At 26.5% G+C, this 27401-nt stretch overlaps 2 protein-coding genes across 2 annotated transcripts in view; one reads left to right on the top strand and one right to left on the bottom strand.

Annotated features, from left to right (window-relative positions):
- Nucleotides 1–11576, top strand: part of LOC107444610 (leucine-rich repeat-containing protein 45) — a 31081-nt gene extending 19505 nt beyond the window's left edge. Inside the window, exons 13-20 of the mRNA XM_043041077.3 lie at nucleotides 267–378; nucleotides 1891–1961; nucleotides 4394–4486; nucleotides 6250–6342; nucleotides 7189–7254; nucleotides 8184–8291; nucleotides 9129–9273; nucleotides 11217–11576. Coding sequence (XP_042897011.2) covers nucleotides 267–378; nucleotides 1891–1961; nucleotides 4394–4486; nucleotides 6250–6342; nucleotides 7189–7254; nucleotides 8184–8291; nucleotides 9129–9273; nucleotides 11217–11434 — 906 coding nt within the window. The 3' untranslated portion in view covers nucleotides 11435–11576. The remainder of the gene's footprint in view (nucleotides 1–266; nucleotides 379–1890; nucleotides 1962–4393; nucleotides 4487–6249; nucleotides 6343–7188; nucleotides 7255–8183; nucleotides 8292–9128; nucleotides 9274–11216) is intronic.
- A 9556-nt stretch (nucleotides 11577–21132) lies between these two features.
- On the bottom strand, nucleotides 21133–27359 carry LOC107444621 (guanine nucleotide-binding protein subunit alpha homolog). The gene is made up of 3 exons (XM_016058834.5): nucleotides 26811–27359; nucleotides 25263–25313; nucleotides 21133–22497 (listed from the first exon to the last, which is right to left on the bottom strand). The coding sequence occupies exons 1-3, from the start codon at nucleotides 27285–27287 to the stop codon at nucleotides 21922–21924; spliced, it is 1104 nt and encodes a 367-aa protein (XP_015914320.2). The 5' UTR covers nucleotides 27288–27359; the 3' UTR covers nucleotides 21133–21921.
- Nucleotides 27360–27401: the final 42 nt, after the last annotated feature.

Below are 27401 nucleotides of genomic sequence, written 5' to 3'. Positions count from 1 at the left end.
ATATTTATAAATTATCAACCTACCTTGCCTATTTTTCCACAAGCTTCACTCTTTAGAACCTAAAAGAATTTTAAAAAAAATTATCTTAAAATAAACTTATTACTAAATTGTTTAAAAATATTTTTTCATATTACAGTTTTTAAATTTTTTTTAATTTCTCTTTTTTAATTATGCATGTAAATGTTTTTATAAGAGTACATTTTTTATTTGTTCTCGTTGTAATTCGTTTTTTTTGCACTTAAATAATTGTTTTTACCCCTTTTTAGATTCATGATTTAAAAAACTTACAATTACATCATGAAGAGAAGATTGCTAAATTGCAAACTACTGTTAAAAAACTTGATACACAATTTAAAACTGAACATGATGCTTATGAAGGTATACAATTTTTCATTTTTTTTCCAACTGTAAATTACTATCAACATTTGTTCTTTTCTTTCATAAAAGAAATAGTAAAAATCAGTTGATGTTTTGAATTGAAATTTTTTTATTAAATGCTTTTATTGTTACTGTTGAACTGAAACAAATTGATATCTAATAACATTTTTAACTTCTTAATTCAAACAGTTTCTCAGTTTTTAGAATTCTTTGCAGTTCTGATATTAATATTTTTTTAGTTAATTTGTATTCTTTTTTCCCAAACTATTTTGTCACAGAGTCGTGTTTTCTCTTGACTTCTTTTTTCAACTGTGATACTCAAGTAATGCAAAATATTTTTTTAATCAACCAGGATAGCCTGGTTGGTAGGGCGTTAATCCCATGTCCAAGAGGTAATGAGTTCGATCTATGCTGGTCGAAGACAAAATGGTGACTGGTTCATTCTAAATTTATTGGGGTCGCAAAGTCCTTCAAGGTCCTATAACAAATCAATACCTCTGAGGGTACTGGATCAGAGATTAATCATGTTCTAGCTCAGTTCAAAATTATGATCTTAGGATGATGGTGTGTGAAGGCGTTCTCCTGTAAAACGGGCTGTGATGTATGTGTGTGGCAGAAGTTAAATTATCGGCCATAGGTAGCGCCACTGGGAAACGCGAAGAAGTGTACTCTGCCTTAAAAATATTGTCAGTATTGACAAGTAGCATAAGACAACAATAATTTTTTCAGCAGACTTTTAGTGGTTATCTGAATATAAAATAGAACAAGATAGTAATAAAAATATATTTTATCAATTAAATAGAACAGCAAATATAAAGGACATTACTGCTCTTCTGTAATCATGTAAAATAAGGATACAATTCTGGTTTTTACTTATCAGAATGTTTTGTTCTTTTAAAAAGATTTGCCATGCGTCTCTAATCTTAAAATGCTTTTCAATCAATTAATCAAACTGTTGTATTAAGTATTTTGAAAAAAATATGATTTTATTAATGATAATTTTAATATAGTTATACAATATTTCAATGATAAAGTTTTCATTCCTTGAAACTGGCATCAACGCAGAAATTTCTGCTCTTGTTTTTGGAAAAAAAGTTTTTCATATGTTTATTAATTTAATTTTAATTGAAAAGTATGGAAGACTGTAAAGAAAAGTTTTATTTTATAATGCATTTTTACATTTTTTTTGTTTTTTTAATTATTTGTGTACAGTATTTTAGTAATTTCATAATAAGCTCTTATTTACTGTGAAACGTTATGTCACTACTATAAATAAGCATAAGTTTTCTTGTATATTTGTTATATATTTTTTTCAATAATGCAAATGTGCTGTTCAGCGTTTAGACTTATAATCATTTATGTTCATAAACTTTGTTCATACATATATATATATAAATAAATTATATATATTAATGTATAATTTCTAATTCTATCTTGAGTATCTTTAAAAGTTTTTGTTTATATTGTCTACAATTAATATTACAAACAAAGGAAGATCTTTTTCATTTTCAGAACAGCTTCTATTTTTGAAAGAGCAACATTCTGAAATATTGCGAGAAGAAAAGTTGTTACACCGAAAAGAGGTGAGAATGTTTTATCAAATGGTTCACACTACGTTTTGCATTCATTTTGTTTAAAAATTAATTATTGTAAATCATTCAGTTAGAATATTTTTTTCTTTGAATTTTTTTTTTAACATTCTGGTGAAATCATAGTCTTTTTTCACACTTTTAGTTTTGAAAAATTTAGACAATTTAAAAAATCTGGAAAAATTTTAAATTTTTAGATTATTACTCATATTTTTTAGAATTGATAAGAGAAATTTTTTTAGCTATTTTAAAAATTATTCTAATTATTTTTCACTATAGTTCTTTTTGAATACATCACATGAATTTTAGTGCATCATGTGTAAAAGATTTTAACAAATGATGTGCATAATTTTTATAATTTTTTTTGAATTTTATTTGAAACATAATAATTTTTGTTTTATCTGAGGGAACATTTCTTCTTCTATGGCTTATCAGCTCAATCCTTAAGCATAGTAAAATTTCAAGAAAGAAAGAAGCGCCCTTGAGTGTTAAACCTAGACAATATTCGGTATTTTTACAAAAAATATTCAATCTTTAAGGTGGCATTAGAATAATGGGGACAAGGGATTCTTCAAAGAATGAGCAATTCATGCAGGCAAAATTAATTCCATGCTTTCTGCAGTTTGCTTGAAACGAACGGGAAAATAGAGTTGAATGAATCAAACAAATGCACCAAAATTAATAATATAATATTTGTTAAATTATTAAACCAAATTAGTCAAGTAAATTAAGCAAACAAGATTGTAGTTAAATAAAATTACACAAATTAGTAATAGATATTGAAAAATTATAATGGCAATAATGCTTTGGAACTTGAAAAATGAAATAAATAAATATTACTTACACAGTAAGCAATACCACACCTGTTATGAGTCGTTAATGATATATATTTTATGAAACGTTTATGTATATGTATGTGGTCATAAAATAATGGAATTATTTTCTCACATTGGTAACAAAAAACATAAACAAACTGGCCTAAAACTACATAGAACTGGTTAGAATCAAGAAATGAGAGTTGCTAAGATCCTTAAATTCTCTCTTTGTTGTGTCTCCTAACTCCCAAATTTACAATTCTATATATTAGAGCCGCGATGTTTCAGGGGATAGAGCGTTCGCTTTTCAATTCAGCAAACTGGGTTCGACTTGCACCACCCGCAGTGCCGACGTGAAATGTCCTCAGTGGTAGGTAGATCATGGGTTAGACTCCCCTTGCCGTCAGGCTAACCGTGGGAGATTCTCGTGGTCTTCCTCCTCATGTAATGCAAATGTGGGTTAGCTCCTTCAAAAAGTCTTCCATGAAAGCAAATTTCTCCCAATATTTGATACAGGAGTTCCCTTGTCTTCTGGATGGGTTCAAAATTACAAGGATTGGGTACAAAATTCAAAATTACGGCACCGACGACAGTGCCGACGTGAAATATCCTCAGTGGTAGACAGATCATGGGTTAGATTCCCCTTGCTGTCAGGCTAACCGTCGGAGGTTCTCGTGGTCTTTCTCCCCATGTAACGCAAATACGGGTTAGCTCTATCGAAAAGTCCTCCACGAAGGCAAATTTCTCCCAATATTCGATCCAGGAGTTCCCTTGTCTTCTGGATTGGGTTCAAAATTACAAGGCTACGAAGTTGAATATTGGTTGTCGTAAACCCATAAATTGGGTCGACTGTTCAACGACTGTTATGAAATAAGATTATATATATATATATATATATATATAAAAAAATTTTTTTGATTTTCAAGATAGCCTTCTGTTATGTTACTTATGATTAGTGACCTTGCACCCAAAATTTTGCTTTAAACTCGAAATACTACCCTTATTTTTATCTATATTGATACTATGCTTTATTTAAAAATGTTATTACCTTTTTTTGTTCTTATACACTTTACAAGTCCATAATACAATAAAGAATTTAAAACTGTTCTCCCCACGCAGTCATTTGAAGCTAGACTTAAATATCTTAGAATCCAATGAGCAAATGAAGCAGACTTAAATTAGATAAAAATCTGATAGGAACTAGGAAAGCAATTTTTGGGGTTGTGGATTATGGCAATCAGAAAGTGAGCTGTCCCCCCCCCCAGTGAAATTTATATTAAATTTAAAAATGAATAAAATTCTTTTATAACTAATAACATATGACCTTCACTAATTAATTTGACACAATTATCTCTGTATTGAGAGAAATTTAAACTTAGCAGCAACTGTGTACAACGTTTTAACTAGAACAAATATATGCACTTCTTTCCAGTGATAGTTTTATACTTATCTCAGTTTTGTGTTTTTAAAACAAAATAGTAATGTTAAGGAAATAATTAGTATAGCTAATTGCATTTATTTTCAATAAACTTCAATATCTCAGAGTTTTATTATGGCATTATTATGTGACTATGTTTTATAAAAAAAAAAACATTTTCCTCTTTATTTCAGCTTACAAAGCTCAGAGAAGAATACTTAGAAATTGAAAAGAACTTACAACAAAAGATTTTATTGTTAGGAACTCAAAAATCAGAACTCGCTGAAGTATGTATATATCTTTCTTTTTAAGAAATAAAATTGTAACAGTTCCTGTAAATGTTTTAATTATTTTTTGATAAAAAAACTAATTTAAAATTCTTTGTTATAAAATGGTTATTGCTTTTATACTTTTTACTCACTTGTGTCATCGTCTTTATAACATCAGAGTCTTAAATAAGAATATATATATATATATATATATATATATATATATATATATATATATATATAATATAGTATTTTGTGTTTGAATTATTTTATAAATAAAAGTTCCTACCCATTTCTGATCTTTACTCTGATCTTTGCTCATTCATTTTTAAATCTTATTTTTCTTACACGTCAGTTATATTTTTAGAAAATTTTTTGAGATGTAAAGCTGGATCTTCATTTATAAGTATTTTTATATCATTTAACAAATATTGTTGGGTAAATTTTAAAATTTGTTTATAAAAAGGCTATTATGACTCATAGCAGTAAGATCTGTTTTCTAGTTGTTTAACACTTATCTTTCTATACTATAACATATTGCATTAATAATCAAAAGATTGAAATTTTGAACATTTCTATTTGCTAAAGGATTAGACTATAATTATTAAATTATCATTTAAAGCCACATATTAACAAAAAATAGGTGGCTAATTAACTTAACATTGGATGATTATAGAAATTAATTGTAAGATTATATAATTTTGTAAGTATAGAACACTTTAAGTTAACACTTGAGCACAATATTTTTGTTATGCTGTTTTTAGACAAAATCTTCTTTTAAAAAAATTTAAAGATATGTGATGCAATAATATGTGTACAGGGTGGTTATAATAAAAACTACCTTTTTTTTGACTTACACTGATTTCATTTTATTGGTGGATTTTGATGTATATGCATTACATGAAACACAGATAATTAATCCATTAGAAAAAAGGTTCAAATTTTGACCACCAAGGAAGAAAAAAATGTAGATAAAAAGCAAAGTACACAAATTGGAGACATATAACTTTGTTTAATCAAAGTATATGTTCAATCATAAAACAAAAAGATTCAACAGTAAACACAAGTATGCCACTTTTATACTTGCTTTCTATTCAGTTTCATTTGAAACTTGCTGCACATTTCTAGCTACCCAGTCTATTCAAAATTAGTAATTATTTTCCCCAGTTGTTTATTCTGAAATGGTCATAGTATAAAATAATTTCATGATTATTTGCTTTTTAAATCACTCCAAATGTATTAACATCCTTTCTCTAACACAAAAAGCGGCATATTTCCGTGGAAATATTATCTATTTTTGTAAGGTTTCTTTTCCTGCAATTCATACAATGTATACCAAGTTTCATCAACACCTGTCCTCAGGAATGAACACTGTTTTTTTAAATAAAACAATATTAACTATACCTCGTATGTTGCAAAACCTTTTCATAATTATTTACTATTTCTTAATTATTCAATTTAACTATTTACTATTAGTGAATAATTATTTACTATTACTTAATAATTATGCAGATGCACACAAATTTTAAAATGTAACAAAATCTTTTACAGCACTGATTGAAATTTGATTTGTGGTCACTAATTTTTTAATGAAAGTTTTTCACTTGCAGTTTTGTAAAATAAAAAGTGGAGCTAAAATTTAAATTTTGGTTTGTGTTGTTATCCCAAATCATTTGATAAAAATTTATGAAATATTTTTGTGTACTTTTAAATTTTTGTGTGAAAGAGTGAAAGGAATCGTTTGTAAAGTTAAGTAACTTTTAATGCTATTTATCTTGCAGGAATTAAAAGAAAGCAGAGTGATACTTTTAACTGAGAAATCTAAAGCTGAAGAAATGTTGCATCAGACTGAAAAGAAAATGAAGTCTGAGCACGTAAAAATGATTTATCTATATATTTTTATCTTCTTTCATTTTATCCATAATGTATTTTGTTTATTTTGTCCCCATTCAATAAATTTCTTAGACTCTATGGAAGTTTTTAGCTTGTTTACAGCATAATGATTATTGTTCTATTATATTATTGCTATTTTAATTTTTAATGATCGTTTACAAAAAAAAAAAAAAAAAAAGGACACAGCACTCAATGTTAAAATTTTTCAATTTCTTTTCAGTATCTTTTAGAATTTTTCAGCAGAATTTACAGTTTGTATCTGCTTTTTAAATATTGATTGAAGTGAAATTGTCATAATTTATAAATACATAATAATTAAATTGTACAGAATACTTTTATAGCTATAGTTGATTTTATGAAATAATTGCTCAAGTTTTTCTTTCTTTCAAAAAACATTTTCACACCATTATTTTTTTTTAATTTTGAAATTCATGTCTATAAATTTATACTGTAGAAAGAGTAATTTTAATTTCAATTATTATTATTTAGTTTCAATCGTTTGCATTCATAAGAATGTCTTGTTAAAATTACTATGAATTGTAAATATTTTTAAATTATAGCAGTGAATAAATAATTTATGATATTTTCTTTTCACTGAACTTCTGTAAACTGTGTAATAGCATAAAAAACCAACTTTTACAAAGAAAAATTTCTCAATTGTAGGTGGTCTAGTGGAATATAATCCAAATGTATTATAAAAGTTTGTTTAAATAGTTATAATCACACAATATTTTCATTTCTAACAGCTATTCATAGATAAAGAATGTTTTCCTGAATATTATAAATTTTTAGATATTTAGGTTGGAATAGTTTTTTTTTTTTTTTAGGAAATCTTGAAGACCCAAATGGAAGAAAGAATTAAAATTCTTGAAGATGTTAATAAGAATCAAGAAGTATGTACAGCAATTTCCCTGCTTATGTATTTATAAATTTTATAATAATATAATTGTTTTTTTTTCTATTCATTTTAAAATTAAGAAATTATAAATAGTTAAATGGCACTAGTTTTTTTATGTAGATTGACCATTTTAAAATTTTTCCCAGTGTCAAATGGTCCCGGAGGAAAGAAAAATACCAGCATAAATTAATATTTTAATGCATCTGAGCTATACATTGTCCCCTTATCTCCCAGCGAGGTCACCCAGGTTTGAATTCCAGCGGTGGTTGGTTGATTTGAATTCTGCTACCGGCTCACGCCGGCCACAATGTTGACATAAAATATCCTCAGTGATAGATAGATCTGGGGTTGGAATTCCCTTGTTGTCAGGCTAACCCAGGTAATTTTTCTTCTCCATTTAACACAAATGCAAAAAGCACCCCCCCATCAAAATGTCCTTTGCAAAGGATACTTTCTCCCAAGCTTGATCTAGAAGTTCTCTTCTGGGTTGGATTCAAAATTACAAGGTTAAAGTTGAATATTGATAGTTGTAAACTCAGAATTAATGGCTCTTTAACGCCATTTTTTAAAAATTTATTTTTATTCTTAGCAGTTTTTTGTAAAATCAATTTAATTCCAAAGCTTTGTATGGTTTATTAGACACCGGTTTTGAAATGTACTCATCATTATGTCCTGTTACTGTTTAATAATAAGCATGAATGTTAACTTAAAACCAAAGAGAAGTAAATCAAGTGATACTTTAGAATAATAATGTTTTTAATTGTACTTGATAGTTAAGTATCATATTGTCTTATTTTCAAGAACAATTTAGTGCTAAAAGACCAAATACAAAACCGAATTATGTTATTTTTTCCTGCCGATGGAGTTTATTTCTTTATTTAACATGAATAAGTATTAGTAGTATATTATTATTATTTCTATTAGGACCTGTTGAAACAACATTTACAATCTATGTATACACTGAAAACTAACTTGACTGCCTTAGACCTAGCCTTGGCTGAAGAAAAACACCGTGAGCAGTATTTAGAACAGGTTTATCTTTTGATTATTTAATTTTTTTTTAATAATTCCTAAATATGTTTTACATTTTGCACTAAAGCATTATTTTAAAATTAAATAATGATTAATGTATTCTTTTATAATTAATTTTTATCATTCATGAGTATTGCTTTTAGAATTCATTATTTATTAATTTAATTCAGATTAAAAATTATTTTTCAGATAATAAAACTGAATACTTTAAAAATGTTTATTAAAATTGATACTCATTGCTACTTCAAATTTGTAATTTTATTAAAAATGTCATATTATTATAAATATAAGTATTATTGCATTTTTCGGCTGATTATTTATTATTAATGTAAAAAATATTTAAAAAAATCTTTTTTTTTAATATAGAGAAAAAAGATTTTCTTAGATATATATTATTATACTAATACATGATTAATTATAATTATTATCTCAGATAAATATTTTAAAAGTTTAAATTTTTTAATGGTTTTTGTAAAGTACTTTTTTCAACAACTCAACAAAAGTTAGTAACACTTGAAGTTATTTTGTTGACCATGTCAAACATTTTTGTAATACACAAAATTCATTAATCTTATTTTAACCTTGTCAAACAATACTGAATGTTTAATTTTACAGTGAAAATATGTTATCCCTTAACACTTGTAGTTTATTGACCTTATAAAGAGATACTGAATTAGCACAATAAATTTTTACATCGGTAGTTGGATATTTCCCCCCCCCCCCTGGCACATTAGAAGAAACTTAACACAATAAAAGAGAACTGAAAATTATAGTTAAAAATAATCTTAGTTTCTTTTATTTGAAAAAATTATTAATTAGCAAATTAATTTAATTTAGAGACTTGCAGAAAAAGATGCTGAAAAAGAAGCAGCCATAGCAAAAGCTAAATTAGAGTTTAAAGAGCAACTTGAAGAACTGGACAGGTCAAAACTACACATAGAAGTTAATGATACAACTAATCTTCTGAAACAAAATATAAAAGGTAAAACATGAAATTAAAGTTTATGGTTATAAAATAGACAATTTAACTATTTTATATGTATAGTTAATTAATCTCAGTTTATAATTTATATGACTTTGCAAAAATGATAGCTGTTAATAATATTTTGTCATATTGTTTCCAGTTGTAAAGTGTGGGAGAATTATGCATTCGCATTTCTTAGAAAAATACACAAAAATAAATTTTCAAACTTCACCCAACTTAAAAACTGTTGTCATAGAATAATTTTTTTGATATATGGGTGATTCTCATGAAACATGACAATTCGGACCAAAAAATTTCTTCAAATTTAAAGTCTTTAAAATAATCTAAATTTTTTTTGTATACTTCTTTAGCTACACTTATTAATATCTTATAGACAGCAGTGTAGTTTATTGACATTTGATCGAGAAAAAAAATAAAATAGAAATTCACCAAATCTTGAACGCCGGGAAAATGACATATTACCTTAGAAGTTTAAAAAACAGTCATTTTAAGTTAATAGTAAGTAACTCAACTTAAACCTTTATGTTAGATGGACCATAAATTGCTTAAATTAATTCTTTTTATCCACTGTAGAAAGAAACAAAATTTTTTTTGTTGCTGATATGTACAGAATAAAATTGTGTATAATAATCAATCATTCAATAAATAAATAACTTTGATTACATCCAAGCATATTACAATCATACATAAACTTGGTATTAGGTTAATATTTGCTTTCCCTCTTTACAGTATTAGCAGTTAAAAAGAATTTCTGGTAACACTTCAATGTCCTGTCATTCATAAGCCAGGAAAATGACAAATTCACCATTTTATAGCATATAACTTTACTTTAATTTAATATTTTGCCGAAGACGTTTATATTTTGCAGAAAACAACAGTATTTCTTAAAATAACTCAGATAAATCAATGTAGTTTTTGTTATTAATGATTTCAAGAAGCCAGGAAAATGACAGCATAAAAACCTACTCACCTTGAAAAATTTTTTGAAATAGATTTTGAGCCAGAAAATTGGTTCTTTATTCATGCAACAAGACATGTTCAGATAGAAGGGTATCTAATCAATCTATTAACATAAGATATTGATTCCTGGCGCTATCTATTTTGGTTATAAATCACTAAATAAAAGTAGCCAGGAAAATGACAGATTTTCATGGGACAAACAAATTATTGACAGAAAAAATTATTTTAAACGAAGTTTTAGTAAACAATACCCTCTGCATATATTCAAGAAATGCTTACATAGGATAAGATAAAAAAAATTAGATTTTGAAAAATGTATGGGAAGTTTTAAAGCTAGTTATTATTGGAAATATTGTTTGGGACATGCCACGAAAATGACATTTTGATATTCAATAAAAATTTTTAAGTATACAAAACAGTCAATGCTAGTGCAAAGTCATTTTGAAATGCTAACAGCAATGCTATTTATAATTATTTTTTTAAAAAAAGTTCTTTTATAGTATTAGATCTTGGAGCAAGGGATAGTGAATTGTCATGTTTCGTGAGAATTACCCATATACATAAAAAAAGAAGAAAGCTCACCATATTTAAATGAAATTATTGAATACTTATTATTTATCCAGGATTGTCTATTCATTTGAAAGACTTTAGGAGTTAAATGTATTTTTTATTAATAATCTTATATGTCTATAAAATACGACAGTTAATTTTTTTAGGCACTTTGTGTGTGATTCTTGTAAATTAACTGAATTCCTTATTAGTTACAGAAGAGAAAATCATGAAAATTAATATCTAGAACAATAACCTTTAACTTAGCAGATTTCAATATTTACATACATTGTTATAATTGTGAAGTTCGAATGAGAAAATACCTTAGTTCATAGCTATTCAGATAACCCAGAATACGCTTTATTAATTTTGAAACAAAATAAAAAATTTTAAGACAATTTTCATAATATTCTTTATTTTCTAATGTTTAGACTTGGAAACAAAACATCAAGAAGATTTAGTATCCAAAGATGTAGAGATCCAAATGTTAAAACTCCAAATCCAAGAAGAAAAAAATAAATTTAACCAGATCTTGGAAGAAGAAGACAAAAGAACTTTGCAGTTACGAAATGCTTTTGAAGTATATCTGGCTTCTTCCAATCGAATTGCCATAAGTTCTGGTTTTGTGCCAGGTGATTCAGATTTATGATAAAGAATTATTTTTACATGCGCAAAACAAAACAATTATCAATTTAAAGTTTGCAAAAAATAAATATATATTTTTATATTAAATTTTCTCTGCATAAAATGATGTCTGTGTAAATATGTAAATAAAATTTAATGTATATAAATAGTTGATTTATTTAGTTTCAGGTTTATTGGAGAACCTACTTTTTTTTTTGTACCTGCAAAAGAATAGCTCTTAACTCGGGCTTTTGTATTGATTTTTAAAAAAATATCTACATGACATAAGCTAATATCACATAAAAATGGGTAAATCCCTCATAGGCACATAGAAAATGGGTAAAAAAAATTCCATAAGCAAATTAACGAACATTGAACATTTATTGTTATTTTATTTAATAATAACTGTGTTATGACAAAGCATTTTATTATTTTGCCTCCTACTCATACTAATAAATAATCTACACTTGATATGAAAGAACTTCATTCAGTGAATATTTGTTGTATATTCATCATTACTCTAAATGTGAATGAAGGACTAAATTGCCTGCTAGTCCACTTAGCATTTCAAAGGTTTTGATGTTGCACGCTGATTTTAGATGCTACAGGGCTCGGATTGAGTCACTTAATGTCATTATCTTAAAAAATAGTAACTTTTGGTCACTTATCTCCTTTTCAATTAAAAGAAAGATTTCACATTTCCCCCTCCATTAAACCCACGATATTATGATCCACCTGAGCTAGTAAAGTAAGATTCAACAGAATAGGTGGAGCATAGAAGAGGATTGAATATGTAATGAACAATCGAGAGCTTCCACTTTCAAACGAATATCTCTTGAAATGCACGAGAACCAATCACAGTATCGAGGTATGATTTTATCATCTATCTTAACTTTTCATTTTCTTATCTGCTGGGGAGCTGCCAGGATATGAAATTTTGTGCATTTCTCCTGGAATTGGATTTACTTTTTTTATAGGGTACATATGCATCTTAAAAGTGCCTAATTTTGCATCATAAAAATTAAGTACTCTTAAAATTTTCGATTTCTCGTTTAAAGTGCTTAAAAGTCCTTACTTTTTCTTTGACAAAGTGTAAATAATATGTTTACTTTTATATTATGTTTATCATTATTACTTTTTTCCTTTTCAAAAAAATTGAATTTTATTTTGAAAATAAGATGTTTTTACGTCTTGCATATTGTTTTACGTAATTCTTAAAAAAAAAATAAAGAAATTTTGATAGCAGTTAATTAAAATGTAAAGTTATTTGATTTCTACAGAAATAAATGTTTCTAAATTTTTAACTTGTATATTAAGGTTGTTTAAGATGTTGCCTTCTATATATTTGTTCACCGTTTTAATTAAGTCACTATTTGTCACTTTTTAAAAAGTTTTAGTAACTTTTTTCACTACATTTTCTTCAATGACCTGTGTTGAGTCCAAGACGTTATGACGATATCTGTCTTCTCTATGATTTAGCATGATAGCTTCTATCTGGAGGAAAGTTTAGCAACTAGTTAATATATAAAGCATAGCTCTGGTTGGGATAGATCAACTTAAGGTGACCTTTGAACAGAAAGATTAGTTACATTATGTTGAAACTTTTTCTCTTTTAAACTGAATATGGGTGCTTTCACTTTCAATGAAATCAAAATTTAACTTACAATGAAAACATTGATGATTGAAAAACATAGGTTTTGTAAGTGAAATTATACTTTGCAACATAAAAACTCACATTTCCCTCTAAAAAGTAATATTTTAACTGCCATTTTTAGATTAAATTCAATTCTAAAATGTATACCACTCTTTTTTGAAGAATGACTTTTGTAAAAAATATTGGTTTCATTTAGTGTATAAATGTGTGAAATTAATTTCTTAATTATCCTCAGTAACGTTAAAAACCAGTCAAAATTTCATCAAAAACATGAGATTTTGACTGCATTTTCAGATAAAGTGTAAACTCATTTATTAAGTGTATGATTCCATTTGAAAGAAAGGCTTTCGTAGAAAGAATTTATATTCAAAATAAGAGTTTCACGATGTATATTTGATTTCTCGTATTATTTAAATAATTTACACTCTGTTTAAAAGTGTATTAAATGTAAATTAATCACATGACCCACAAAAGCCTATGCACAGATAATAAATAAATAAATAATTATAAAACTGAGACTAATAGGATCATTTTGCAAACACCAAAGAATAAATAATGACTGTGAATAAATTTTTGAGAAAAAAAAAACTGAAAAAGCATTAACAGGCAGTGATTTGTTAATATTTTATTTTTTTAAAATTTCCTTGAGATCGTTAATAAAACTATATATACGTAATGCTTATGTTGTCTATAAAGATTTGAATCATCAAATGAAAAATATTTTATTTTGTAAAATTTTACAAAACATGAGAGTAAGGTAGAAAATTGAATAAGACTATATATTTATGTATTTACATAAAGATAAAAATCAGAATTATATAATAAAGGATCATTGCACAACATGTCTTACCTTAAACAAGGTAGTGCAAACTTTAAGAAAGCAATTCTGGGTTTTAATTAAAGTCAAGCGACCATTTTTGCTCACTTATACATCAGAGACATGTAAAATAATTTAAATAAGTATAATTAAAAATATAATTCATGAGTAAAGTGATACATTTCAATCAACGTGCAATAATCAATTGCTAAAGGTTGCATTAAAGAATAGTTTTATTTTGTTAAACTAGTACCTTGAACTTGGCAATGGTTAAGTGAAGCTCTGCCAATGTAATAAGATTTTAATCTAAATTTTTTTTAACATAGCATCAATTATGACAGCACAATTTTAGCACAGATATAAAGAGAAACACATAAAAATACATAGTTGCATTTCAAATAAAATTAACACAATATATATAAAAAGTAGAATAAACTCGACAAATTTAAATAAAAATACAAAATTTGAAACATAATAAAATATAAAATACTTTTTATTTTATTTAATAATCTCTAAAATATCCCTGCAACTAAAACTGATTTAATAAAAATATATATTCTATATAGATTTCAGTTGAAGAGGTAGTGATAATTCCTCTAAAATTGCAAATAATTATAAACAATTGTTTTGATCATTTCATATTGCACTCACAAAAACTAATACTGAAGAGCTTAAAGATCGAAGAGAAATATTGCAAGTAGATTAATGTTTGTGGTCCATGCATATTTGAAACATTTAATAGTAATTTTGATTTGCATGCTATTATTATAAATATAGGAATTTTTAAATAGACTAAAAATCAAAAAGCAACTTTTATTTAACTTTACATGTTATTGAAAAGTTTCTTTTGAGAGGTTTCTTTTCTATGTTAAGTTTTTTCCATTTTAATTTCAATAATTAATCATTTTAATTTCATAGTCTTAGAACTGCATGAAGAAAATGTTAAATAAAAATGTAGTAAAATATTGAAGGATTCTGTGGAATCTGCTCTAATTTGACTTTTTAACTTAAAATTTTATATTACCTACTTTTTTATATAAAGAAATGATGGCTATGAATAATTATTAGAATGTTTGAAGTTCTTTTTCTAACTATAAGGAGGTCTTTTTTTTCTTCTTCAAATGGATATTTTTTAAGCATATAGTGGTCTATTATTTGAAGTATATTTATGTAATAAAAAGGGTTTTTTTTTCAAGAAAATTTCTTTGTTTTAATTATGCATTAGTAAAATTGCAAAGGGTACGATTGTCAAAAATATTGAAATACCCATCCACCTTCAGAATATGGGAATTCAATTTATAAACAACATTAATAAAAATTGGCTAAAAAATTCATTTCTTGTTGAAATATGATATAATTAACTATCCTGACTGATAGCATTTAAAGTGAATGTAAAGTAGTACTAAGATAAATGCGCCCAGAACAGAACAATAATTGGTAATAAGATTTTTTAGAAGTAGAATGTGGGTGTAATGTGAATATTTATTGTCATATGCTTCTGTTTATGACAAACACCATCGATCATCAGGTATTTTCGATCAGCCAACCAAACGGAAAAAAATGGCATGATTTCATAAGAGGTAATTCAAGTATTACTACTTATGAAATCTGTGCAGCATTTTGACATGAGTAAATGAATGGTGCAATTATCTTTTGCCCCTAAAAATCTTATGACTATTTATTGTTAAGTTTTGAATGCATTCTTCTTAGCTCGACTTTACATTAATTCACTTTAAATGTTCCAAGTCAAAATTATTAATAAGTTATAAGCAATTTGCAATACACTCCTCTTTTAACCTTCCTTTAAAACCCAGACTAGTGTTGACGTTACCATTCGGGGTTTTAAAGGAAGTACTTCATATCTAACGCTATCACACTTCTGCCCACTTTTTATTTGAGCAACCTTTATATTTTGATTTTTGAGAATTTCCTGCAGAAGTTAAATGGAGCAAAGAAAACAACAGCAAAGTATTAAATTTATGAGCTGCTATCAATGTAGCTGCAATTAGAAATTTTAAAGGTGGAGAAAGAAACAGTTGGTTTGAAACAACTTAGCACCAAACATCATGTAAAAAAACCTCTTGAAGAATTTTTAAAAGTTACAAAATTCTTCTTATAAAATGTCTAACATTAAAACAAGTTTCATCTTACAGAAGAAATATATTTACCACATGTACCCACACTTTTACAAAGTTTTATAAAATATTTTGAATAATGTTCTTTTTTAAAGACAAAGTTTTCAGTTATGTATTGATAGTACCTACTTTTATTACTTCACTACTTTCTTTTTATACAAACTGTATTTCCAAAACATGTCAGGAAATGCTATAAAAATATTATAATGAGAATTAAAAGAAATTATATTTATAGAAACAGGAATTATTTCAGTTGTGACCAAATTTTAGTTTATAATAACTATTTAGCACTTTCATGACAAGTTCTAAAATTAATCAGTGAACTAAACTTTTTAGTATGCATATGACTTTTTTCAATAACAAATCATCAGATGTGCAAATTCAAAAAATTAAATGTAGCATAAAATTGTAGAATATTTTAAGGTATAGTAAATATTCAAACATTCAATTTATACAAAAAATACATTGTAGTTTTATTTTGTCACTTAGTAAAAACAGTTTTTAGTGATTAGATTGCAAAATCCGCTTTGAAGCATCTCAATGGTTTATTTAATTTATTCTATTTTTCTATGAGATAAAGAAAACTTACCCAATACAAAATAAAACAAATAATATCGATAAAATAAATTGAGTAAGTTTACTAGATGAAAGCTCCAACACTCTTTAGGGTCAAAACTGAATGCAAATAGAAGTAAAATTACTTTAATGTTATCAATTTTAATAGTTCAAATAAAGAAAAGATAAAACAATTAATTTGATATTTATATCTTAACAAAAGAAATAAAATCCACAATTATATCTTCTTCGTAATTAAATATTTCTATAATAATTTCTTCAAAAGAAGCAATTAAAAACAAATTCTTCACATTCAATACCATTTGTATATTTCACAATGCCAATATCACAGATATTCATATCAAACATTGTAATGAAACAAATAAAATAGTTAAACATCTTTATAGAATTAACAATAGGAAGAATTGCAACAAGAAAAAAGCTTAAACACAAGCTAGATTCTAAAACTTTGCAAATAACATGGTTTACCTTTGAGCAAAATTTATTGAACTACTGTATTTAACTCATAACAGGGGTCTGTCCAGACATTTTGTGAAAGGTCCTGTTTTTGTAAAATTGTGAACAAACTACTCATAATTTGTGAATATAAAATAAGTGTTAAGTCATATTCTTCCAACCAGGGTCCTGCTTTTGTGAATTTGTGCAAATAAGGTCCTGTTATTGCAAAAATTGCTAAAAACCTTTTCAAGAAGTTTTTAAATTGTAAATAGATACAAGATTATACACAACAATTGCTGCTACTAAATTAAAGATGCAACATATAAATATTTGGAATTTAGCCTATACTGCTCAATGCAGAATATTCATTTCAGACGAATAATGGAAACAAAATCACACACATTTTTAATAATTTCAATTGACATATTTTAAATAAAACAACTTAATTATGCATCACTTTTAATGTGTTACGCATTAAGTAAATTTAAACAATTCATAAATTTATAATATTTTATTTAAAAAATTGCCAGAAATTAATTTTTATTTATATAATATTCTATTAATTAATTTTATGAATAAATATAAATTGATCAATTATTTATTTAGGAAAAAAAATATTAATATCAATAAGAATGTGCACACAATGTTTGAAAAAGTAGAAATATTTTCTTAGAATACTACATTTGCAATTTAAACTTAGGGAAACTATGAAAACTTAGTTCGTTTCCAGCCATTTTTCTTTCTTTTTCCCTAGAAGGGTTTATTCGATTAACAAAACAATAATGAAGATAAACAAATTTGTGAAGGGTACGATTAAAAGATAAATTATTTTGTGAAGGGTTCGTTTCTAAGAAAAGATATTTTGAGAAGGGTCCGTTAACGGACCCAAATTTCTTCTAAACAGACCCCTGAAGAAAAACTATTTTACATGATGGTTGTTTAATTAATAAATTGATTTAGAAACAGAGAGGATGGTTACCCTGAACTAAACAGGACACAAAGTAAAGAGAAAAAATAAAAATAGTTGAAGAAAGACTATTAAAATTACAGCAAATATAATTGTTTTTTGGAAATGGAGAGAAATATTATAGAACAACTTGGGTTGCAATGACAAATTATAAAGGAGGAAAACTCAGGAGATCTCATTGTCTGAGATGTGGGTCTTGACACTAGCAATGAAACACGTGTTTTAGTACCCAATCTTCAATTATTTTTATTAGTGATCTCTTCTAAGGGTGCACAATCTTTTTTTCAGAGAAGGCGAAAAAAAATCTGTTTTTTCAAGGGATAAAATAAACTGAGATTTTGTATCAAGAATAACTTTAATTATTTTTATGTTTAATATAAACTATATAATTTTCACATAAAAAATAATGTATTGAACAGTAAACTTTATACATGAAAAAAGTAGAAGCATAATATTTTTGATATTATTTGTAGTTTTGCATGCACTGTCTTTTAATAAAATTAAATCATAGCAAGTTTTAAAATTTTCCCAGAGAAAAATAATTTTATTCATTATAATTTGCTTTATATAACTTGTTACATTATTAATTATTAAATAAATCTTGTAATTTTTTAGTTTTGAAATAAATAAATCTCATTCTAATAGAATACGTTTTGGTAAAAAAAAAATTCCACAAAGTTTAAAAAGGCTAAGGATTTAAATCTTTAAATACTACAATTGATATTTCTATATTTTTTTCGAAATTTTAATGCTTTTTTAAATATTAAAATTAGTTTAAAAAATATTTACTCAATACATATATTATTTTAGACTAGAAAGTGAACATCATACATAATAAAATAGCTAACAATAATTGAGCTGACATATGAGATTGAGGTCAATAAATTTTAACACAAAATAACATAGAAAGATAAATATCAATTTTCCTAAATGTGAACACGTTAAAAAAAGCAAAAGAAGCTAAAATTAATAAACTTTTTAAAATCATCTTATCTGATTTTAAAGTATATCTAAAGTATTAAATTTACAAAAGTATAACTTAAGTTCGAATACATACAGCATTCAATTTAAAACAATACAAAATTTAATACAAAAATAAACAAACAAATAGAAAAAAGAGAGCAATAGAAAATAAAAGCGTGTATACATAAAAAATTCTGTTTATGAAGAATGATATCTTAAGTAATCATGAAGCAAATCGGTAATAAATTAACAAATGAAGAAATTTCTTTTAACTGTAGCAAGCTAAAAGAATTTCCAACAATAAGTATCATACTCCATTAATAATATAAATATGTTACAGATTTTAATAAAATAGAAAACATAGTTGCCCTTTGTGACAAATTTTTAATGTTGAACTCATCGAAGTATAAAATTAAACACCCCCTTGCCAACCATTTTTTTGTGTGGTTCCACCCTATTTTTTTTTTTTTAGTCATTTATTAAGTATGATATTAAAAAAATATCTACAGAATGCAGAAATTGTTTTTTTTTCCTTCAATTTCATCTACATTTACATATTGCAGCAAACTTACAATATCAAAGTAAAGATAAGGAATGCTGGGAAACAGGAATGTTTACTTTGAGAAACAATGCATGAGCTAGCATTTGCAGCCGGAGAAGCTTAAGTTCCTACATTTAAATATAGTTTAGAGAATTATGTTTACATGGAATTGCGATTGTTTGAGAGACAAAAATCTATAAAATAAAAATTTCCACATCGAGTTAACATGATGTGCATAGACATAGTACTGAGGTAAGGTTGATAGTACCTCAAAATTATAAGTACTAAGAACATATTCTTTCCCCCCCCCTTGCCTTTAAAATTTATCTTAACCATTCTGAATAAAATTATAGCTAAAAATCCACAATTCGTCTGAAATAAATTACTTTTAAAAAATAAGATAGCTATACTTGGCTTTATTGAAGTTATTTATGATATTATATGCTAAAAAAAAAAAGAAACTTTAGTGTTAAAACAAAAGTTTTCTTGCTAAGATGATATTTTATTAGAAAATTTGTCAAAAAACTAAAACTAGAAACACGTTTTTATATTCAAAAAGCTGAATCAGTCAATCAATTTACACAACTTTGGTATAGTTACACATTCCCTAATTAGGAAAAGAAACTTAGCAAAATGAAGCCTAAACAGCTAACATGTTTTTGACACAAAGTAAAGAGACATTGGAAGAAAACTTTGTTAATTGTAATAACTGATTTCTACCAAAAAAGTGGAATGTCTCTAAAGTGTTATAACTATGAAAATAGGAAAAAATAAAATAACCAAAGCTATATGAAAAAAAAAGAGAAAAAAAAAAGCTGCCTTTTATTAAATTTAAAAAAAAAGTTGTTTTAGAATAATAGCAATAAATTTAATATTTTTTAAATAATACTTTCCTTACAAAATAAGCTGATTAATATTTTATTTTAAAAAAAATTTTAGTTTATATAAATCCGAATAAGAATTTTTAATTTTTTTACAGCAATTAGAAGAATGCTTACATACACAAATAAATATATGCTTAATGTTCCCACAAAAAAAAAAGTATGTATAAGAACAAACATATATCTACATTTATTAGGTTTCCTAAGCTCATTCAGTTTAAGTCAATAATACATTTTAGATTGATCACGAAAAAACAAACAAATTATAATTTCCAAATAAAAATTCTGAAAAATTAAAGAATTCTGTTCAAATGAATGCACTTTTAAATAATAAAAATCAAATTCTACCTTTGTTTTTTTCAGTTAAAATTTTTAATAGTTTTTCTTAAAAATATTTATTTAATGAAAATGAACATTTAAAATTCATAATACACAACTTCAATAGCTTAATTATTTAGCATTAGTTTGATATCCTCCGATAATTCCAAGGCATAAAATGCTCAAGAAAGTAATGAATAAGTACAATGTTAAATTTTTTCATAATGACATGATTAATTTGAACTTGCATATTGATATAGCATAAGAAACAAAAAATATTCAAATCCTTGATTCAAAAAACATAATTATAATTTCCAAAAATTACCCAACAGCCTTTATTTTCGAATTTTAAAAAAAATCACAATTTTTGCAATCTGAAGTGTTTTGTTAACTACAATAATTTTTTAGTTATGATTGTTAAGGTATATATAAATTTCTTTTTCACTTTTAATGTAAAGCTATAAAACATTTACCTATATAAAATAATTCACTATAATAATGTATTTTTCAATTAAATTTACTTAGTATTATAGTTACTGCATGTTTATCAGCATATTTTGGGGGATTCTTAAACTAAGCAATATAATGGTTTTTGTTTCTTACGCAATATCAATACGTAAATTCAAACTAATCATTGATCTTATAGTTTAAGTCTTATTCATGACTTACTTTCACATTTTAGAATTATTTTTTAATGAAATGAAACTAATTTTATAAAGATAATTAAGTAGGAGGGAGATATAAGGTTTTCAAAGATAGATATAGCATTAGTTGGATTCAAATAATGAGAAGTAATTGGCAGATCTAAAATCAGAAAAAAAAGATAGCAAATTAATTTATTAGTTTTTAATACATAATAAGGAAATTTTTTTTGAGAATGTCAATGAAATAATATATATTTTTTTAATTTAATAAATTTTACAATTATATGGATAACTGGAGTACTTTGATTTTATGATTAGAGAAAAAAGTTCATGAATCTTTTGGCAGGAAAATTATTTAAATTGCTAAGATATATTATAATGTTGATTTCAGTTTCAATCAAAATAATGCACATGGAAATGAATTCTTTTCATTTAATTAATTTAAGAAATACTAAACAGCTGCCAATTAAATATAATTTAAAACTCAAAATACTTAATAATCGACACCACATAGTATAACTTCAAGTTTAAATAGTATAATAAAATTTACATGATATAAAGGGGACTTTTTCAACATATCATTGCAACATCAGTTGAGTGATATTTTTTTGCACGATAGAGTCTCTGACGGCATTGAACACTACTTTAATATTCTCTGTATCTATAGCTGTAGTGTAATGGTGAAAGATAGCTTTATTTGGATCTCTTCTTGTGTTTTCAAATAGCTCTAAAATAAATTTTTGAACATTTTCTATGCTGAAAGGATCACCTTTAAACTCAGGGTAAAACAATGAAATGTCAGACATTTTGTTAGAAATTTTGTAAGTTAATAAATCAGTTTTGTTAAGAAAAAGGATAAAAGACACCTCCACAAATGCTCTGTGGTTGACTATGGTTTCAAAAATGTTCCGCGATTCTAGTAGACGATTTGTAGCTCTATCTTCGAGTAGCACCTGGTCGAATTCGCTGGAAGACACTAAAAACAAGATGGATGTGACGGAATCAAAGCACTGAAACCATTTTTGCCTCTGAGATCGCTGACCTCCTACATCTACAAAACAAAATGGTACTTCATTAATTGTAATTGTAAATTCGGTAATTCCTTTGGTTGCTTTTCTGGCATGAAGAATATCTTGGTGACTGGGTGTATAATCCTAAAATATATATAATATAATAAATAAAAATATTAATAAATAAAACAATGAGATATGATACTATAATATAATAATAATATATAAAACATTTTTAGGATATATAAATAAACAAATTAAAGTCATTAGGAACTAAAAGTTATTTTCATAAGATATTATACAAGGTCCGGCTATTAATTTCCAGGACTCATGGAATAACTCAGAAGAAAATAAAATTAAACACATAGCCATTTAATATTATTCGAAGTAACCCCCATCAGCCATAATGCACGTCTGTGCTCGGCAGTGCAAATTTCGGATCGAAGTTTTAAAGTCCTCTTTTGGAATGCTCTTTAATAGTGACGTTACAGTCTTCTTGATGGCTTCGACATCTTGAAATCTTGTCCTCTTCAGAGAATTTTTCAGCTTAGGAAACAGTCTGCGGGTGCTAGGTCTGGAGAGTATGGTGGATGCTGCATTTCAACGACACCATGCTGGGGTAAGAATCGCCTCACAGGCAACGCAATGTGTGGAAGCGAACCTTTTCAATTTCTTCCGGCGTGCGTAACGACTGCGGCCAACCTGTGTGTGGATCATCTTCCACGCTTTCGCGCTGTCTCAAAAGCGTTTAAACCATTCAAAAGTTCTGGAGCGACATAATGCTTCCTCGCCGTAAACTTCTTTAAATCATTTGTAGGTTTCTGCAGCTGTCTTGCCCAATTTGAAGCAACATTTAATGTTTATTCTTGCTCCATTTTCACTTCGACAATAGGAATTTAAGAGCTATGTTTTAATGCGCCTTTCTATGAGAACCACTTACTTCAGTATGGTGCCGATTGCACGGCACATGCGCAAGAAAACACTCTTCAATATGCAATCATTAGCGCCATCTTCCGGCTTTTCGTTCTCCTACAGTTACGTCAGTCCTGGAAATTAATAGCCGGACCTTGTATTATATAAGAGGGTTAAAATTCCAATCAATAGATCAGTTCCAATAATCTTTATAGATAGTAATAACAATCAGTAGTTTATTTGCTGCCGAGAAACAGTGGTTTTGTAATTTTACATATTATACAGTGAATAAATTATTTCATCAATGTTTAAAGAACTTAATGTAGATCGCTCACAAGATCTACAAGAAAACAATAACTACAGCAATAAAAAAAAACATATAAGTGTTAATAAGCCATATTAGTTTAGTAAAAACATTTAGTGAGAAGCTATAATGATATTAAAGAGAGAAAGTTAGTCATTGAATTACTTTTATATAATAAAACGTAATTATAATTAAATAATAATTGCAGTTACATTAAAAGTTAAATATTGGATTGATGCATAAGTTCCCACGTTTTTTAAAATTTTTTTTTTGTAACTTTATTTCTTGACATAAAATAACAACCATTTAATCAATAATGTACTCTCTGTTGTTGTTTATGACTTCTTCTCAACGCTCAACGAGTTTTTCGACGCCTCTTAGGCAGAACTCACCCGGAAGCGTCTCAAAAAAGTCGTCCAATGAAGCCCATAATTCGACGTCATTATTGAATGAAACGCAGCATAAAGCATTTAAAAGTGCACAGCACAAATATTTTTAGCAGCTTCTGTTGCTTTGGCACCTCGATTAAACGCAAAAATAAGGTGGTGTCGGAAATGCTCGTTTTTTGTCCACTTGACACTCCATTTAAATTAAATGCTCTAAAAAGTAACAAAAATTAAAGTCAACAAAAAAGTGAAATACACTATTTTATAGAGCAAAAATTTCTCTTTCGAATAACATAAAAGATTATGCCAAAACACTTCATTTTCAATGCAAATTTTTTAAATAAAAAAATAAAAAACGTGGGAACTTATGCATCAACCCAATATTTTCCAAATTTCCGCCATTTTACCATAAATAAACTGAGTTATTTTTCCAGTACCAAAATAATGTAATATACTGCTGCTTTATATTGATTGCCAATTATTAGATAGTCTAATCTCTAAAGCAAAATTATAATACAAGCTGTGCTTATAAAAATCTAATAATGATTGTTCAAATATAAATAAAAATAAACAGATGCATTTTATATAAAACATTTTGTTGTTAAAATATTAATGCTCAATAGAACATGAATGTGAAATTGGGGAAATAAAGCTAATTGGATCCTATTGTAGAGATATTTAAATTGTTTTGCGTTATAAAGTAGGGAAGTAACGAATAGTAAAATTTCTAAATACTGAGTATTCGAGTAAAAAATTAGCTGAATAATGCATTTAAAAAAAAATAAAAATCATTAATAAATATTATTTTTATATATAAATAAATTAAATAAATTTCATACATAGATAAATCCCATTATTATAATGAAATTTACAACTAAGCACTCTTTAAGCAGTTTCGGTGCTTTAAATTCCTTCTCAAGGTTTCTTTAATTTCCAGTAAATGTTCCACAGTCAATAAAACTGCTACCCCGTTTATTACAAGCCAAAAGAATTTGAACATCTGAAGTAAAATATAATTCGTAAATGAATTGTAATCTATACGCATGCACACACTTGCATAATTATTACCAGGAATGTGTAAACATCACAAGGAAAAAAAGTTAACCTTTTTTTGCCATATTTATGTTCAGCACAATGAATTCACTAAATTAAGTATATTCATTAATGTAGGGACTTTTTGAAAATTTAATGCCCAGGGATAATTAAATCTTGAAAATTTTGATAATTATGTATTGAAATTTTCAATGAATTACGATTTGACAAAAAAACAATTTGTGCAAAATAAAAATACTAAAAACTATACTTACGGTGGATGCTATTCTATCAAGATTGTTAAAAAAGTATTGTACGCTATCACTCTGGAAAAAAAAAATTATATGTAAATAAATTATTTTAACTTTCAACGTTTGGACAATTGGCTAATTACAAATCAATTTTTATTGTATTTCAATACAAATTCAGACATAAGCTTTTTTGAAAATTTTATAATGAAAAAAATACAATTATACCTGTTATAGTAATATGGTAAGGTGCAAATTAGTCAGTAAGGTTTTAACACTTATTGATAAATTAGCAACATTTGAGAAGAAAGTTTCTTTGCTTTATACCAAATATTTTGAAGAAAAACTACATATTTATACATTTATTTAAATTGACTAACATTAAGCATTTGAAGAAATAGAGCAGTAGCCCTACTATATAACTAATTTCTAACATTGTCCTGCTCACAGCATCACTATCGCAACTATCCATTCGATAATAGTGATAACTGAGTGTGGTTTCTAAATTGAGTACTAAATAGAATATGCAACATAGATTTGAAAATTACTCAAACACAATATTTGAATACAACATTAGAAATTGTAATAGAATATGAAAAACAAAAGTTAAAACATTAATGTCTTCATTATTTAAAATTGTACAATGTTAGATCACATTTTGCTGCTTCTCAAAAAACCTAATATAATGAGAAGTTAGCACCACAAGCTTATTTTATAACAGAAATATTTTCTCCTTTTATTAATATTATAATGTAGGATAATTTCTCAGAAAACCTCGAGTATAGGTTAAATTTATTTATTTGGAATTTAAAAAGACATCAAAGGAGTAATACTTAAGACATTCACAGTTAGATATTAAAATTCTCAAAATTAAATCATTGAGTGGTTGTAACATGGTGATAAAAAGTATATTTTAAACCAATTTAAGTTTTTAAAACATTCCGAACTAATACCAGTTTTTAAAGATACAAGGATGGAATCATTTCAACTTAAATGGCCTTAAAAATGTGAAGTTCAATATTTCCTTTAGGAGGACAATACTGATTTAAATAAAATAAATTTATCAGTTCTGTTATTTTATACTGATGCAGTAAATAATGACATAATATATTATTCATATAACGAGTGAAATGCATCAAATACAAATGTATAATATGATTTGCATAACAAATGAAATATGTAACAAACTGATATGCCAAGACTTGCTGATTATTCTGCCACAGATCACGATACGGAAATCTCCCCTACACTCTTATATAATAATTACACAAGCCTAAAAAATAATATTACTCTCCTGTTTTACTGCAGAAGCAATATACCGAATACCACAGAAGTTTCGCAATCCCATAGAAGTTTCGCAATCACATTGAAATTTCAAGAATCTTATATTATAGAATAGAAATACTTCATTTGAGACATCAATTTCTTTTATAAAAAAATCTTGAAATTTTATTTAATTAGAAGGCAAACATTGATTCGTTTAGTATCAACTAAATAACAGGCTTCAAACAAGTTATAGGTACTTATAATTAAAATAACTTATTTAATACATCACTTCTTCTATCCAAAACTTACAAGTTGAAATTCTCTTCTTCTATGGTAAGCTATTCTGATACTTTTATCTTTCCAAAGTTCCTTAACAGAAGGAGCGTACTGAGAAAATGTTGATTTATCTAAGAAAAAGTTTTCATAACTCATCACACGTTCGCCGTGTTGACTTCGAGAAGGATCTTGCCAGGCAATCTCTAATTTATCGCGAGCGTCAACTAGAACTTTCATCCCCTTCACAACATTTTGAAATATAGTGACTCTGTATTCAGCAACAGTTTCCTCGTCAAATGTTAAACCATGAATTATTCGCATTTGCTTAAGAAATGTACTTTTGCCACTCTCCCCTGCACCAAGTAAAAGTAATTTTACAAGTTTTCTACGTGCCTTTTTGTCCATTTCTAACATTTTATCAATTTTTCTGCTTCGTTGAAATTGATCTAATTCTTCCGGACCGTATTTTAATCTTTCGAAACAAGAACAACACAAACTCACCCCGGCCATCTTTTTGCTTTGACAGCTGATTGTTTACATTGCCAATGACATAACGGTTATCTTTTTGTTTTGCCTCAGGAAATGTTAAAATATACTTTCGAAAAATTGCATCTTGATCAGCAA

The sequence above is a fragment of the Parasteatoda tepidariorum genome, chromosome 8 (assembly GCF_982258835.1).
Source record: "Parasteatoda tepidariorum strain Cologne lab strain chromosome 8, Ptep-v5.0, whole genome shotgun sequence".
Taxonomy (NCBI): domain Eukaryota; kingdom Metazoa; phylum Arthropoda; class Arachnida; order Araneae; family Theridiidae; genus Parasteatoda; species Parasteatoda tepidariorum.
The sequence above is the reverse complement of the archived record's forward strand: the minus strand, read 5'-3'. Positions and strand labels throughout refer to the sequence as shown.

Bases quoted from the DNA above. Each gene is read 5' to 3' on its own strand.
- LOC107444621 (XM_016058834.5), bottom strand. From the start codon at position 27,287: ATGGCCGGGGTGAGTTTGTGTTGTTCTTGTTTCGAAAGATTAAAATAC. The intron at 25,314-26,810 runs GTAAGTTTTGGA...TTTTTTTTCCAG, and splicing joins GAAGAAGAGAATTTCAACTT to AGTGATAGCGTACAATACTT. The intron at 22,498-25,262 runs GTAAGTATAGTT...TATATATTTTAG, and splicing joins TTGATAGAATAGCATCCACC to GATTATACACCCAGTCACCA.